At 41.8% G+C, this 16,930-nt stretch overlaps 1 protein-coding gene across 1 annotated transcript; it reads left to right on the forward strand.

The window, feature by feature from the left end:
* Positions 1-1,692: 1,692 nt before the first annotated feature.
* Positions 1,693-14,540, forward strand: ZCCHC10 (zinc finger CCHC-type containing 10). The gene is made up of 4 exons (XM_076350023.1): positions 1,693-1,772; positions 5,054-5,215; positions 8,986-9,027; positions 12,624-14,540. The coding sequence occupies exons 1-4, from the start codon at positions 1,732-1,734 to the stop codon at positions 12,889-12,891; spliced, it is 513 nt and encodes a 170-aa protein (XP_076206138.1). The 5' UTR covers positions 1,693-1,731; the 3' UTR covers positions 12,892-14,540.
* Positions 14,541-16,930: the final 2,390 nt, after the last annotated feature.

A 16,930-nucleotide genomic window follows, 5' to 3' on the forward strand; every position in this document is an offset into this window, starting at 1 on the left:
TTTTAAAGAGCTACACAGCTGATGCTAAATTACTACAAGTCGATAACAGTTCATCCAGTTCACTAAATGTAAATGCCCAGTGGAATGCCCATTGACTGCCTATCGATTGTCCCTATGACAGGATGGTTCTGAATTAATTCTGAAAATGGTTGGATATAAAGTACTTCCAGGATAGTAATTGCAGAAGTAATCGCAATTCAGCGTTACAAAATGTTTCCTTGAGGATTTTTGTCATGGAATTGAACATATAAAACTGATCCCATAACAATGAGTTTTGATAAAGCCAATAGATGAAGCCACGTTCCTTGCTTCCCTGAATCCAGGAGAGGGGCTGCTCTACTTGTGCCAGCTGGCAAAGGTTCCCAAGGGGCTGCCTGCCAGGTATGTGCCGTCAGAAAGCTCCAGCCGCTGCTACTCTTTTCTGTGCCTAAACCTCTCCTCCCACGCCAGAGACTATAAGATGACGTAGGAGCCAAAAATACCAGCTGCTGTTGGCATAGCTGGGGGACCACAGTCTCTTGGGCTGAATGGAGCAGAAGAAAGAATTTGCCTTACAATTCCTAGATATACCTGAACTGTATTTTCTTGCGATCAAGTATAGAACACATTGGGTCAACACGAACATGAGTTATCGGTACCCTCAGGCCCCGAGATTCATCTTTAATGGATTATTGAGCCGTGGTTCTGCACCCAGTAGCAGAATTAATCTTCTCAATCATACTGAGATTTCTTTTTCTGTCAGTGTGGGGTATAAAAATCTGACCTGCTAAAAATTAACGTGCTAGTAAATGCTTTTTAGGAGCGATAACGAGTTAAATTACGCCTTTCTGAAATCTAGCTCTTCCTAACATTTTTTTGGAGCCTTCGTGTTGTGACCAGAGACCTACTGCGCTTTCCAACTCGCCGCATCGCTAGAAGCTCTTGAGAAGCTGCAGCAGGCCACCTGCGGCCACGATGAGCTATTCACGTGGGCTAACGAAGGCGAAGCCGTCCCGCTGCCACCCTGCGGCCAGGCCTGCCGGCCGGCTGGAGCAGCTCGGAGCCGGTGCCCTCCGGCAGGAGAGGCCTGGGTGGAGGAACTCCCTCTTCCTCGCCCCTCCAGCGGCCGGCTTCCCCCAGCCGCCCGCCCAGCCAGAGATGGGTTGTCTCGGTTACAGCCCGTTCCGCTGGTTTCAGGTACTTAAAACACATCCCTTCTAAGGAAAACTGCAAGTTTTTTAGCGAGAGGCGGGTTCTTGCAAGACTTTGAAGGGAGAGGGAAGCAGCGGCTAGGCACCGACGGGGCGGGAGCCCGCGGCTGACCGCGGAGAAGAGGCTGAGGCTTTCGGCGGGGCAGCGGGCGCGGCGGAGGGCTGCGAGGGGACGGGCCGCCGAGGGCGGAGCGCCCCGAGGGCTGCGGGGCTAACGGAGGGGACAGCGGGGACCTGGCTGGACGAGGTGGAAAGCAGCGCAGGGATGAGGCGGCCGGGACGGGGACCGCGGGCCGCCCCGCGCCGCCCGGCCGGGGGCCGTGACAGACCCCGCCGCGCCGCCCCGCCGGCGCCATGACAACGCGGGAGAAGGCGAAGCGAGACGAGGCGGAAAGCGCGGTGCTCCCGACGCGTCCTCTCTGGCCGCCGGAGGATTTACTCTCTGTGGCGGCCGCTCCTTCCCCCAATGGGAGGAGGCGGCGGACGGCATGGCCCGGCATGCAGCGCGGCCCGCGCCTCACTTCCCGGCCTGGCCGCTAAGATGGCGACTCCCATGCACCGCCTCATCGCTCGGAGACAGGCGTGAGTGTGGCGGGCGGCTGGCTGAGGCGGGGCGGGAGAGGCGCCGCGGCGGAGCGGGGGGGGGGGCTCCACAGGCGAGCCGGAGCGAGGGAAGGCCCGCCGGGCGGCGTCCTGAGGCAGCTGCTTGCGGGGAGGGGGCTGCGGAGGGGCGGCTGCGAGCCCCGGAGGAGCGAGGCCAGGGCAGGGACAGGGGCGTCCCCCGCGAGTGGGGGCCGTGGGTCCGAGCGCTTTCTGAGGGTGCGGGGCCCCCTCCTCGCAGGTGCTGCCCATCCGAGGCAGGGTGCTGCTCGTCCGTAAGGAAACCGCCCCGAAATACGGCTGTGGTGACCCGGTTAGTGACGTCGCTGCAGTGGAATGATGGGCATGAAAGCAGGATTGTGGAAAAGGAGAGGAGGTCTTCAAACTTTCGCTGTTGGTGTTCACGCCCGTCAGCAGCGTTTTGGGCAAAGGCTACCTCACGGGTGTCGGCATGCCGTAGTTTTCAGTGGAGCGTGTAAGATCCTGTGATGCAGGTATTCGCTGATCTTCATCGTAGACTTTCAGCAGTCAGGTTAAGAAAAAATAAGTTCCAGGTTCATGTTACAATATGTTTACAGAACTGTAAGAGAGAGGCAAAAAAAAAAGAAAGCAAGCGGCCTTTACTCAGATGTGGCTATTGCGTTCAAGTAATTCTCTCAGTACCAAAGGGACCTGATTACCAAACACTGAAATGAGGAAAAGTCGTCAGTTTTGCTTGTTTATGTTAAGCGCAGCAAATGCCTGTGTTCCACTGTCCTGTATTACTTATGTTGGCTTTTCATTTGTTTGTTGGTTTGGATTTTTTTTCTTCTTTAGAATGATTTCTTTCTTGTATTTAATTTTTTGGAGTGTGTTTGGTTTTTTGTCTGATCGTAAGAGTTAGAATACGTATGACTTCTGCAGTCCCTTTCCTTTTTTTATTGTTCAGTGTAATTTCTTTCCTATTTTCCAATGAAAAGTAACTTGGAATTTCAAAGTACTCATGGAATACTTGTTCTTTTAAGCTGCTATTTTATTATGAGTCAAGGAACGACTTCTTGCCCTTCTTGTTATGTCTCTGTGCTTGATGGGTATATGCTGACTTGTACACCTGCTAGCCTTTGCTTCTAGGTTGTGCTCATTGATGCCTGTTGAAGGTTTACTTCAGTCTCGTGCTTTTCATTAGTGTTAAAACTTGTTAGTGCTGATGTGGTATTTATAGTTCTGTAGCTGTTGAGCTATTTTGATCTGTTTTCCTGATAATTACTTATATTGCTTTTAGGGCTTGATCTTATCATTTTAGCTTGCATAGAATTGTCTGCCCTGGTCATGTGAGTAGTACTAAAACACTGGAAACGTTGAGTTATATTATTGTTGCTTTAAACTTCCATTCTGTTCCTGTGGAGACAGGTCTGGACTAGTTTGAGATAGAAAAACATTCACTTTTCTGGGTTTGTATGTTGATGAAGAGGAGGGAGTATCATCATTCTGCTTATAACTCTTGTGGCAGAGCCAGAAGTCTAAGGCAAGACAAAGCAAACCATTCAAAGACGGTGGGGGTTTTTTTGTTCATTACTAGACGTACTGCTTCCTGGTCAAGTCTGAGTTAATTGTGCAGCGTAGGTTGCAAGTTTAATTAGTTTTCAAGTGCTGATTTAGATTAGTATTTCTAAGGCTAGATTATGAAGCCAAAAACTCTTTGCATTGAAGAAGTGATGGATATTCAGAACAAGATTCCCTTCAAGATACAGTAGAACTGTCACAGAAGGTGATGACTAGAGTTGAAAGAGAAGGAATTCACACCTTGCCTTGAAAAGCAACACTTCTTTTCAGAGAAAAATGCTCACTACTGGTCTGTCACTTTATGCTCTCTGAGTACTAAATGAACAGTCTAGGAGCCTCCTCCTAGTTAAGCCAGGGCTGTTAATTTCAGATAGTTTAGATGGGCTGGCCTTGAAAAATTAGTATTTTGGTGTTTGGAAAAAATCATAGAAGGTGGAAATAAGTTACAGCAGCTGCAGTGAACTGTATGGGAGCTACGAAGTCCCGATTTCAGTCCTGGCTCTAAAACTGATTTGTGATTCTGACCTTGAGTGAGTCACTTGACCGCTGTGTGAGTTTCGTTATTTGTAAAGGAGGAGGGTGTCTGTGAGACGACAGCAAAACAGCTTTTGCAAATCTTCGGAATCGTGGAGTAAGAGCTAGAATATGAAAATACGAGTTTTCTTCCTTAACTGGCTTCTAAAAATGATCAAAGGATTTTACCACAGTGTGAAAACTGAAATGGGGATGTAAAATGCTCACTAAATACTTCAGGTATTTGGATGGTACAGAGTAGTAAGTGAAGTCTGGCTTGATTTACATTGCACAAAGTGAGCAAGAATCTGATTGGTCTTATGATAAACCTTGATTGGTCTTATGATAAACCTTCTGCCAGCCTTTAATGAATCCTAGTAAATTCAGATAAGCTACAGCTAAGGTCATCTCTGTTTTACTTGCTCAGAATCCTAATCTGTCTCTGAGAATTTCAGTTTGGTACTTGTGTTAAATTCTGGGATTTGGAAACTAAACTGCCTGCTTTTTGCTAAGAGTGTTCTAAAACATAATTTCAATTACTTACCTGAAGCAAGCTAGAACTGTGTGCAGTTATTGGATAGTAACAAATTGTATGCAGTGTAATCAATCCCAGTAACTGTTGCACAATTACATCCTATAACGCTAAAAGCTGCACTAATTAGGTTGATCAAAATGTGATTTTGGTGATAGGATTAATCTTTGTTCACTGACATGACAGAGAGTGGTCCTAGTAGCATTTTTCAAAATGTTTGTTTACGGTATCTGAAGGGGGTGGGAAATTATGGAATCTTCAGAGTGGGGGAAGGCTGCACAGTAGGCTAACCAGCAGCTAGTGTAAAACTAAAAGTGAAATTCAGGTGGGGTTGATGAGTGTGGTGACAGTCGATGCCAGTAGTTCAGCATTTGCTACTTAAGCAGAAGAAGGCTTAAGCTGAAGCTCTGGAATAGAGCAAAAGTCTCTTTGTTCTCTTTCATAAATAGTTGATATGAGAATATTTTAATAAATGGAAATGTATTTGCCTAAATTCTGTTACTGTTCGTGTCCTGATTTAAGATGTATAATTGCTAAAGCACCCATGAATGTCAGTCTGGTTTAATCATAACTACATATGCTGTTAAGAATCTGTCTGATTAAAAAATAAATAAATTTGTTCAATAGGTAGAACAGACTTGGAATCGGTCACTTAAGCAATTCTGCATTTTTATAGGGAGGCAAACAAGCAGCATGTAAGATGTCAAAAATGTTTAGAGTTTGGACATTGGACGTATGAATGTACAGGGAAGAGAAAATACCTGCATAGACCTTCGAGGACGGCTCAATTAGCGAAAATTCTTAAAGAAAAAGAAAAGAGACTATTACTGCAACAAAGGTAAGATTGGCAGAATGAAAATGTCTAGTTTATTAATGAAAAGGTAATTTTGTGGGTGGGTGGGAAAGATGGTGTCCTAGACCATTTGCTGTCATCTTTTCTTCCGGATTCTGTGATGCTTGCTTAATATTAGAGCCGTTTTGTATGTTAGGTGGAATATGTACACTCAGGTCCCAGAAAATTAAAATGTTGTTCATTGACACCTGCTCATCTGAAATGCACTTTTTTGGCCTGTCTGAAACAAAAAAGTGCACTAAGCTAAAGTTAAAACAGTTGGAGCCTTTTTTGTAACGGACTACTGTTTCCCGAATTCCTTGCTTACTTGGTTTCATATGTTTGTGTGCTAGTACAAGCAGGTTGGTGTGAAGACTGTAAATGTATTTATAACAAAGAAGCAATTCTTTCACTTCTGTTTGGGTTTGCTGTTAGACTGTGCCGTTAAAGCCTGGTCTTCTGGGTATGACCTGACAGTGGATCTGTGCCAGCACAGCTCCTGTATACCGCTCACTATGAGCTGTAACAGTTAAACAGGTGAATGAGAGTTGGACTATCAGATGTTTTTAACTCTCAAGTGTAAAGTAAAAACATCTCACTGAATTGCATAATTATTTCCCTTTTTGACATTTGAGAAAGTGAAAGATACCTGCAGCTGAACAGAAAAATACACAAATGCAGAATTTTGCTTAGAATGTGATTTTCTTTCCACTTTGCTCTCTGAGTAGACTGTAATGCTTCCCCCAAGTTTAATAATTGTTCTAACAAGCAACTCCAGATGACAAAGAGAAAAATAATGTAGCACATTAGTTTTCCATGAAATTGTATGAGGGTCTCCGTTCTGCCATTGCAACTCAAATTTAGTTATGGTAGCTGAAGAGTTGTTGCCTCAGCCCCGCTGAGGGACAGTATCATTTACAGCCATTGCAGCTAAAATTGTTGAGGATTTGGAAACATATCCTCTGTTGCTGCCACTTGCAGCTCAGTATGTTGGCTGTAGGTCATTGCTGCTGCCAGGATGTGAGTTATGGAAGAGTGTTCACACCTTTTGCTCTGTTATCTTAATGGGGAAAGAAAATGGGTGGTAACTTCTGGCAGAGAAGTCTGATTTGACTTCGTCAGCTGTTTCAACTGAGGCAGTGATACGAATTAGAGTGCTGAAATGCTGACTTAAGTGGATTAATGCTTCCACTTAAGTGGAAGCCCATTAGCTTGTGTTAAGAGTGACATAAAATGTTTGATTTTGAAGTTAATTCTGATCCAATGAGTAATTCTGAAGCAATTGTAATCCCCTAGTATTGTAGATAAGAAATCAGGAGTGCTTAGGCTCTAAAACTTGCTCCATTTGGAGGCAGCGTTTGGAAGAGTTCTTCAGAGACTCAAGATTTTTAAGACAAAGGTTGAGTTTAAGACTCAGATTATTTCCTTGTTCCTTTTTTGTCCTATTTCTGTTGAATTCTGCAGGTTAACATTGGAGGATAGTGAATTGAGGGTAAAATTGCTTGTTGCCTGGCCATTGTGCTTGAGTCTGTGTATGGGATAATTTTATATAGGAGTTACAGGACTGTCCAACGTCTGTCATGAAGGGAGTTTTTTGAGCTGTAAGCCTAACGGTCCACAGCGCGAGGGGTATATGGTGTGAAAAGTCATCTCATAAAAGGAAGACTGAGTAATCCTTGGATGGGAACAGTTTTTAAACCTGGTTAAATTGGGCTGGAATCATAGCGGTTATATAATCATAAGCTCTCTGAAGCTCCTTCACTGTGCCATGAGGTATCCAGTTCCTTAGATGCCAATGTTGCGCTGTCAAGGATGAAGCTTATTCTTCATGGAAAGAACAACTTCCCTGGTCACACTTTTACTTTTTGCATAGCTTGCTTCGGAAGGTTATTTCTTGTCTGCAGAGAAGTTGGGTATCCTATGGGTCTGCTTCAGAGTACTCGTATTGTCATCGTTAAAGATGTAATAATGAATCTTTAACCAGAAGGCAAACATAGTCTAATAAGGTTAATATTTACTTTTTGACAACCACGTACAAGATTTTTCAGCATTAACTCATTTCAGCAGTTGTTCCAGGATCCTTCTATTTGCCCAGTGTTGACCCCACGATTCTGATGGACATTATGGAGTTGCCCTAACTGGCGTCAGTAAAGCCCACTGCTTGCCTGTCCTAGAGTGGGAGTTGGGAGGGGAGGAAAGGTGAGAAAATGCTTCTTCCTTAGTGATGTTACCGCACTGAACCAAAACCAGGATGCCTGTCTCTTATTTATGGTTCTGAAGACGGTGTGATGCCACAGGGAAAACGACCAAGTGTCATGAAGTGGATCTGTTTGATCTGCAGGGGATTGACCCCTCTCAGTTGTGTAGTTCCATGGAGTAGTGAACTCCTATACTTATCCATACATTAAACGCTAGAGGGAGGCATAGACGTGTGCCACAGCAGCCCGGGTTACTCCCATGCTGAATTAGGTCCCGTCTTCTGAAAGGTGCTTTGGGGCCTAATTCTGTTTACTTGCAGTGACTTCTCTTACCTGTGAAACACCTGGTTACCTATGATAAGGGTATAGGGCCTTAATAATACAAATATTAACAGCATTCAACAATACAGGAGGGATTATAATTTGGTTTGAAATTTGAAGATCAATGAATCTTCCTCTTGCCCACAGGAGATTGTGGGGAGTGTGGAAAACTCTTGTGTGTGATTATAATATTTTCATACCATACGTATGAAAAAAAAAGTTGAAAAATCTCATTTTTCTGGCATACAAATGGCATTGAGTACTTTTACTGAAATACAGTATCATTTACACTTAACGCTTTCTTCTTTCTACCATTTTCTGGAGCCTTTATCAACACATACTGCTGTCTAATTTCTAAATGAAATATATTTGCGGTTTTTACTTTTATTTCTGTGTATTTAAGATGGCTTCCAATAGTAGGTTTCAGTTGAGGAAAAAGTATCCTGGTTCATGAAAGAACGTACAACTTCCTCATATATCAGTGGCACATTAAGCCTGTTGTAAGTATATGATGAGGGATTACTTTAATCACATGTACATTCCAGGTTGAATTATGTGCTATATATCTGCAATGGATTGAGAAGAGCATGTGACTGGTATGTTTGACTGAAAGAATTTTATTTTCTTTAAAAAAAAAAAAAAAAATCCAGAAGTGAAGACTGGTTTAAAAAAAAAATAAATAAATGCCTTAGTGTTTTGTTAAAAGAAGCTTTATTCTGTGTCATTTACCACTAAAGCTTTCTGTGAGTGTATGAATACATGGGAATCTGAAAGACGAATAGCTGGAAAGCATCAATATAAATAGATTGTTCTGTGTCTTTTTGTACTTGAAAGAAGTATGTGGCGAAAGCTACAGACTAATTCAGTATTTTACCCTTTATTTCAATCAATTCAGTTATTGCTGAATAATAATATAGGTACACAGAACTTTTTTGGTATCCTTATCTCCTCTGCTTTTCCCATCCCAAAATGCTGTTGTCCATATAATATGAAGAAAAGAGAAGAGTAAAGCATACTTAACATGGAAAATTAGAGGTGAATTGCTGTTTTTTTTTCTTTCCTGATTTGTAGGTGTAGTTGTTTTTCTGGTTTATTGTAGTGACTGAAAATAGATGCCAAACGAACTTTGGGCGGTGCGGGGCTCTGCCAGTGGGACACCAGTTTTCTAATATTAAACTCAGCTCTGCTGTGCTGCTGTTTATTTAATTTTCCTACTGCATTAATCAAAGCCATTGTTTTTTTCTCCCCCTTAATTAGCACTGGAGAAAGTACTGCAGAAAGGAAGACCAAGAAAAAAAGGTATGTGGGGAACGATGACAAATTGTGCAGCTGTTTCAGTGTGTGATCTTGCACTGGGTATTGGGGCAGGCAGTTTGGAAGGGGTGTGTGGGGAAAGTCAACATCGCAAATACAGTTTTGATTTTACTGCTTTTAGCCTGTTACAGGCATTTGTATGACAGACATTTGGAGTATTTCTACTCCTCCCTGTCCAAAAACTCTAAATTCTTTGTCCTCTGCTTTTCTCCCTACTGATTGTCCTATCTCTACGTGATATTGCTTTAATAATAAAAATCTTCCTATTTCTGCCTCGAAGTTCATCAAGTGTATTTTAAACAATTGTGCAAGAATGGCATACTGTTTTCTAGTCTGTAATTGCTCCACCTACCCATCTTGCTCTTCCTTTTGTTGTTTTCATTCCCTTCTTGTAGCAGCTGTCTCTCTCTGAAGCTTTGTTTAGAGAATGAAATAAAGCATCTAAAAAAACCCAACCCCAAAACCAAACAAAAAAACTCCAATCCCAGATCAAAAGAAAATCCAGGAACTACATCTCCCCTCCCTCCTCGCCCCAAGTACTAATTTGAGCCAAGAACTGTCTCTTTGGCGTTATTTCTGCTTCACTTTGCAGTAACGTTTGCTTGGGAATCCGCAATCCGTTTCTGTCTTTGTTAGCAGAACCCTTTCAGGAGCAGCGAGAACCCTGATTGTAATACTCCTGCTAATCACGTTATGAGTTTTACTTACGGGGGATGTCTCTACAGTAATAGCCTCATTATCTCTGCATTTAGCTGACTGTCCTCTGTCTCTAAATCTGACCTTCTAGAAACAGTTTTCAGAAGATTTTTAAAGACTAGGCCTTTTATTTTGTGTGGCAGTCATTAAATAAGCCACAGCAGCTTTTTAAAACATGCCTTTATTTTAGGCTCTCTTGTGGAATGTGGCTTTATTGGAATACTTCTTGGTGAGTGTCCTAGTTCTATCATCATAATATGTTTTATCAAAGGCTCCTTTCTCAGTAGTGTCCATTTATTGTTGGAGTTACTTAAGACTAGTGAGATCATAAATTAACTGATTTCTAATCAACGTAGTTCAGACCTCTTCCTGCCTCAGTTTTCTCATATGCTGCAGTCTTCTACTTGGCATAATGATTGTCAGAGTATTTGAGCTCTAAACCAATGCAAAAATGGAAAGAGGAAAATGATTTATGGGGGAGGGGGTGGTTTGGTCACTATTTCCTTAAAATTTTAAAACTCTTCTAGGTTTGAGTTGTTGTCCTGTTTTTGTGCAAGCACTGAATCCATCAATATAAATTCCTTTCCAGATCATTTGCTATTTATAGTTCTATTATGATACAGGAAGAATTAAATGCAGAAAATTCAGTGAAGCGTTACCATTAACTATATAAGCTCCAGATTTAAAAAAGAAAATGCAAAAGTTAGGGTTCTGGCATAGTTAGTTCTGGCATAGGGTTCTGGCATAGGGTTAGTGAGCACTAACCTTTTACATAGTGTATGTTTGTTTTTATATAAACAGCAATAAGTAAGCTACAGGCTTAACCAGAAAAACAGGAACGGGCAAAAGAGCTGTTGTACAATCTTGTGACCTCAGGTGACACAGAGCTGTCTTCTGGGTGCATGTTGGCTTCAGCGTTCCCATACGGCATACTTTGGGTATTAATTGAAAGCCCACTTCATGCTTGGATCACATATAAATCTACCTGTCTGAAGGGTAAAATCATCTCTTAATTCACTTGTTTCTTCAGGCACCCAGCTGTGATTGTGCCCAAAACTGTAGATTTGTTTTAAGCAGCAAGTTTAAAATCACCTGGGGTTGTTAGATGGTTGCAATAGAATTAGAAAGGACAAAAAGTCTGAGAGAGGGGTGATAGCACGTGTTACAAAATGCAGCAGTTGTTCCACAATTGGTGCGTGGAATCATGCAAGATACTAACATTTGTGAACTTGTTTTGAGGAGAATGAATGCTTGTTTGCTGGAGGAATTTTGTACTTTTACAGTGGTGTAGTAGACCCAAAGATCTCGGATCTACCAGTCTACAGCATCTGGTAGATGCTGTCACATTACCTGATTAGGACAAGGTGAATTTTAGTTGCTCCCATCTCCATCCTCCTGCTGTAACTACCAACCAGCCATGTATTGCATCACCTGAAAACAAGTATCTGCTTGTTTCTTCTCTCATAGATCTAGCTATTGCTTCCTCTAGGAGAAGCAGTATTAAGTGTTATATTCTGATGTTTCAGATTATAAGCTAAATAGTGGAGGTCCGTGGACTGCTTCTATGGATTCTGTGAAAGGTGATTAGGAAAAGAAAGTTCAGTCAAGGTTATCATTCAGGGGATCCTCTGATTCTTGTCCATATGAATGGGTCTGCACACCTAATGAAACTGTTTGGATTTAAACTACTAGTCCCTTTTTTTTTTTTGGTTTTCCTCATCTTATGACTAGTTTTTCACCAACAATAAGTCTGTATTTAACCAGCCCTTATGGATTTGTCTTTAATAAATAGCCATTGTGTCTGCACGCACAGAGGTAACAGATAACAGATGTATTATAAAAACTTCAGCGGTTCCTAGCTTAATACATGCATCTAGATTTGTCAGCTGACATGACCATGGCTGATACGATGAAAAAACATTGCTCTTTCTCCAATAGCCTTAACATAGGCATTTCCTGAGTAGTTGTATTTAACCAAACCCTCTGATAAAAACCACTACATTAATTTTCTAATGGAAGGAAGATTCTGCATTATTACATCTAGCATTTTTGCATGCTGTTTGGTTGACTTGGCGGGAAGCAGGGTGAATTAGTACCTTTACACTTTGTTTGGAGAAAGATCTGTGGGAGAATTCAATTGTATTTTCTTGGAATTTGTATTGCCTTAATTGGAGACCTTGATCTTGGGAACAACAGCCTCAGTAAGGGCTAAAAATGGAAAGAAAAAAAAAATTGCAGAGGATACAGAAATCCACTTTTCCATGCTCATAATTCAGTCTTTACCTTGGACTGTTTCCACCCCTTCTCCCCCACCCTGAAAACAAGCATCCTGTAGTGGCAGGTAATTTGGGTTCTTTTGCCGGGAGTAATCTAAGAACAGTTTCCAGTTCAGTACAATTCTAATATTTGTGAAATCACTGATGAAACTTCCACCGACTTTTACATTGCCAAAATTTCACTCATTACAGTGGTGCGCTAGGGAACCGATGTTTGTTAATTTTTCCCCGAGACTTTAGTAGTGCAGGACATTCATACTTCTCCTGCAGCCTTGTTCTTCTATTTAGCCAAGTCAGTAAAGACACTCGTCACTACTATGAACAAGATCCTTGCCAGCTTTCAAACTTAGCCTTTTTCTGTAGTCCTGTTTTGGCTTACTTCATGTACATGGTGTCACTCTGCCATTGCTCAAATGGCCAAAATGCATTTGTTCAGAATTGGAAAGACGTGTGGGGGGGGACACACGGGAATTTGTCTTAGATTGTCAGGCCTGGAAATTTTCGGACCAAACAATTGATCTTTGGATTACGACGCAGTATAAAGAACACTGTGTAATGAATGCTGTCTCTAGCAGGCCTGTTCTCATCTGTGTATTTGTTTTCTTTCAGATCTAAAAGTGTGACCAGCTCCAGCAGCAGTAGCAGCGCCAGTTCGGCTAGTGATTCCTCATCTGACAGTGAAGATTCTTCTACCTCTTCTTCTTCTGATGATAGTGACAGTGATGAGAGCTCCTCTACTTCCTCATCTTCTCCATCCTCGAGTAGTACTTCCTCTTCTTCAGAGTTCGAATCCGATTCTAGTTCCTCCAGCAGTAGCAGCAGCAGCACAGACAGTAGTTCTGATGATGAGCCACCAAAGAAAAAGAAGAAGAAATAGTGTGGTACAGTCTAGAACTGTTGTTTAGTGAATGATAACGCTCTTCAAAGATGTTTTGAGCACACGGTTGCCAAACAGTTTAACTGGTCAACATTTCTACTGCTAAAACTTTCTAAATGTTTTGCATAGTTGTTCATAGGACATGAAAGGTATTAAATGGCACGTGAGACTTACTGAAAGAGTATTTTTGTGGTTTATCCTTTGATGGAAAATTTTACTTTTTTAGTTCAAAAATCTATCATCAGATTTCTTTATATGAGCTAAGGTCCAGTAACCTGGATGTTTACATGCTGGAAAGCAAGAGCTTTTTATTGCAGATCATGCTGTGCATCATATGCTACTACTCTGTTTATGACAGCTTCACTTACATTTAGAAAAATCCTCTAAACTAGTAGAAGCAAAAGTTTTACACTGCTGGCTGTAGAGCACTGTCATTGTTGAAACTGAATGCACAATGTTGCACACAGAGGGCCTTCCATCTCACTGTTAACAAATGTATTATATGCTGCTGAGCTTTTTTTTTTCTGACGGCTTTTCCTGATGCTTCCAGGTCGAGTCTTAACTGCAACATAAAACTTTAAATAGTGTTCATTTGTTAATGATGAATATACTACTTGAAAAGACTAAAGCCTCTGTACAGTACAGTTCGCCTGTTTCCTTAGCTCATGTATTTGTAGTCTTTTCTGAGACACGGAGTGTCTCTTGCAGCAGTGTCTGTGTAAGAAAGAGCAGCAGTGCACAGTGGAAGAATTATGACTGATGCTGCTTCGGAGTTTCATCTTTGTGCCTTTTTTTGTAAATTAAATGTATCCTAGTGAGAGAAGGGCTTGAGTGGGTGTTTTTCAGAACTCCATTAGCTTTCCATACAGAATATGGTCAGTAAAACCAGAGAAATAGTAGTAGCAAACAAAAATGGGCACTATTTTCAAGGAGATAGGAAAAAGGCTGTTTTCACTGGATGCTCAGTAAGAAAAGGAGTCGCCTTTAAATAGAGGTCCCAAAGGAAAGTGTTTCCCTTTTGATATTTTTGCAAAAAATTGTTGTGTAATGCAAGATTACCAATCCGTGTTGTCGGGCACATGGTGACTGGCATTATAGTCTGCAGTATAATCAGTCCATTATTTTTACGTAACAGCGTGTACGTGTCTGTGAAAATCTGGCATGGGAGAAGCCAGTTAGTGGAAAAAAAAAAAAACAAAACTACAAAAGTGAAATCCAAACGTACTGCAGAACAAGTATTGCTGGTTGCAAATTGAAAGTTATTTGTTCTTTTGGCGGATTGAAACAGTTGGCATTAGCATTTTAATTTGTGACGCAGTCTCCTAAATTTCTTATCGTTGGAGTGCCCGTTTTTGGGGATGGGGCATCACATGTGGAAGAATTCTTAAATATCTTGGTTTAGGTAAAATATAGTAACTAAACTATTTTTTATATTTTTATGGAAAAAGTAGTGTGTAGAATTACTTTTGAATAAACTGTGCTTATTTAAATGTTTGAAAATATGTATGTTGTGTGTTTTAGTCTGTAATAATTACTGTGTTTTACAGAACACTCTGCAGACTGTAAATAAAATTACCAGAAAACTGTTTTAAGTCGTCCTGAGTGAATGTACCGTTTAATGGGAAAAGTTAATAAATTATTAAACAGTAGTTGCTAAGTTCATGCTAACTGCAAATCCAAATGTAAGTGGTATAGTAGTAGTAAAGCGTGTGCGTGGAAGCCCTTTGGGATACAGGACTTCTTGCAGCGCAGGGTTTAGGGCCATCTCGACGGTTCCGGCAAAGCCGTGTGCGATGACTGAAGCAGGCGTGGCGGTCGGCGTGCTGTCAGTGACCTCTTCCTTGCAGGGGGACTGCTGGAAGAGGGGCGTGGAGCCCACCTGGGTGGAGGTCCCACGCTACGGAGAATAGAGGCTTTGGTTCGGTTGGCGCAGAGCTGGGCGGCAGCGGCGGCGCGGCTATGAAGGAGGACGGTGGTGAGGAACAGGCGGTCGCTCAGAAGGGAGCGGATGGGGATCAAGGCTCAGCTATCTTTGCCATCCTGTTACGACCATGTTGTACGGTCGTTTCTTTAATGCTGCTGGCGTTTGAGTGTCGAGGGTTTCATCAGAAGTGCACCGCTTCACACAAGTATATTGCTTCTCCCCATCAAGTTGTCTCCACGAAAAGGGAAGTTTAAGATTGTTAGACAGCTACCAAGTACTAAAGCTAGTCATTAAACCCGGAGGGTTGGTCTCTTCAGATGTTTGTGTTTGGTGTCTACAGCCAGACAAACCGGGTCTATTCACAAAGAGAAAAGGAAACGCTTGTGTATGTTAGGTTCTGTCAGCGGGACCTGGGATAAGGTAAGGTAATTACAGGTGGCACGAAGGAGACCTTAATTTAACTTCTGCTCCGCTGTTGGCTCGTGAGTGGGGATTCCAGGAGATGGCTTACTGCTTTTAGTGGATATCTGGTACTGCCAACTGCTGATTAAGTCTGAGACCGACCGTAAGTCCCTCCGTACTCTGGGTTTTTTTTAATGTTTCATTTCAAAGACAGTATTTTTATTGGTTTTTTTAATTGCCCTTTCTGTTTAACTTGTCTCTGCTTATTTTACAGACTAAAACCCACTAGCCTGTCAAGAGCTTTGCCAGTTCATCTTTCACTAGCTCACATCCTTATCTCTTACTGGATGCTTTGATTCAAACTCTTTTCCAAGGGGAAAGGTATTTCTTTAATCACTGTTTTCCAAAGCTTTAGGTTAAGTACAAAAGATCATTAATTTTTTTTTTAAAAAGCCATTAACTAGAAATTGTTATATTTACTAAGCAGTTACGTGAGACCTGTGTAGCTCTGAACAGCCTCAATTTTGATCCTTCCAATTACAAGTAAAGCTGCCATTGCTAATTGATGCAGTCTAGTAGAGAAACAGCCTCGGGAAAAGGCATCGCATTTCAAGGAGAAACACTGCGACCTGATGGGAGAGCAGAAGAAGGGAGAGACAACCTGATCTTCTAGTCCCGGCCTTTATTAAATTGAACATCTGTCAGTCAGGAACAGGCTTTTGGGTGCCCTCGATGGAATTGCATTATACAGTCTCTTGTGGACTGATGGATTTATTTATTGTTTGAGGGAGGAGTCCTTAATAAATAGGACTTTTGCTATCAAATGGATTTGCTTCATAAAGAAGTGATTCAACATACCTTAACCCCTGGGTTTAATTTGCTTTATGAAATTATATTTATCCAAGCTGTGCCTTTATGCAGACACCAAGATGTCAGTTGTGTCTGAGGCAGATCTTCGCAGCCTCTTTTTGTTAATCGAGGGGGGGGTGTGTGTAATACAAAACGTAATACCAGAACATGTTTGACTTTTGAGACAGGATATTTTTATTATTTTCTGTTCTTTCGTTATTTACAGTACAGTGTTACTTTCTCAAAGAAGCTGCCTGTGCCTTGCCCGCCCGTATAAGGTAGGGAAGCTATAGGTGCATTTAATTTTCAGGTAGGTTGAGGTTCCATCCCAGTTTGATCATGTTTTGTTGTAGTGTCGGTCATATTTCAGTGTCGTAACAAACTTCAGATTTCACTGCCAGTTAAAATAGTTACGAACTGTTTGAGGTTGGGTCTAGACTTAAAACTATTATTGTGTCTTTTTACAGCATTTTTCTATGAAGCGTCTCTGCAATTGTAGCGTCAGACCATTTTTAAAAGATTTGGGTTCTGGAGTTTGCTGTACTTATGATGAAGAAAAAAGGGTTGGGTTTTTTTTGGCACTATTCTGCTTTATACTTTACTCACGTATTTCAAACAAATAGTAAAGTTTTTTACTTTTTAAAATATGAACCCAAGGTAGAACTATGGTCCGGTGCACTTCAAAACCAGTTTATGTGGAAGAAGTCGTTTTTGTTTAAGTTAAGAATGTTTCTATCGTGTAGTTGCAAGGTCTTCAAAAGCAGCCTCTTCGGGAGGTGCCAGTTTTGGAAGTCCCGTGCCGTTGCCGGTGCCGTGGGGCTGTCCGGGTGGGATCTCCCGTGAAGCGACTCGCGTTCCCACGGG

The sequence above is a fragment of the Aptenodytes patagonicus genome, chromosome 12, assembly GCF_965638725.1.
Source record: "Aptenodytes patagonicus chromosome 12, bAptPat1.pri.cur, whole genome shotgun sequence".
NCBI classification, from domain to species: domain Eukaryota; kingdom Metazoa; phylum Chordata; class Aves; order Sphenisciformes; family Spheniscidae; genus Aptenodytes; species Aptenodytes patagonicus.

Coding starts and splice junctions, on each gene's coding strand:
- ZCCHC10 (XM_076350023.1), top strand. CDS start 1,732: ATGGCGACTCCCATGCACCGCCTCATCGCTCGGAGACAGGC. Junction 1,773..5,053: donor CTCATCGCTCGGAGACAGGC/GTGAGTGTGGCG, acceptor GCATTTTTATAG/GGAGGCAAACAAGCAGCATG. Junction 5,216..8,985: donor AGACTATTACTGCAACAAAG/GTAAGATTGGCA, acceptor CCCCTTAATTAG/CACTGGAGAAAGTACTGCAG.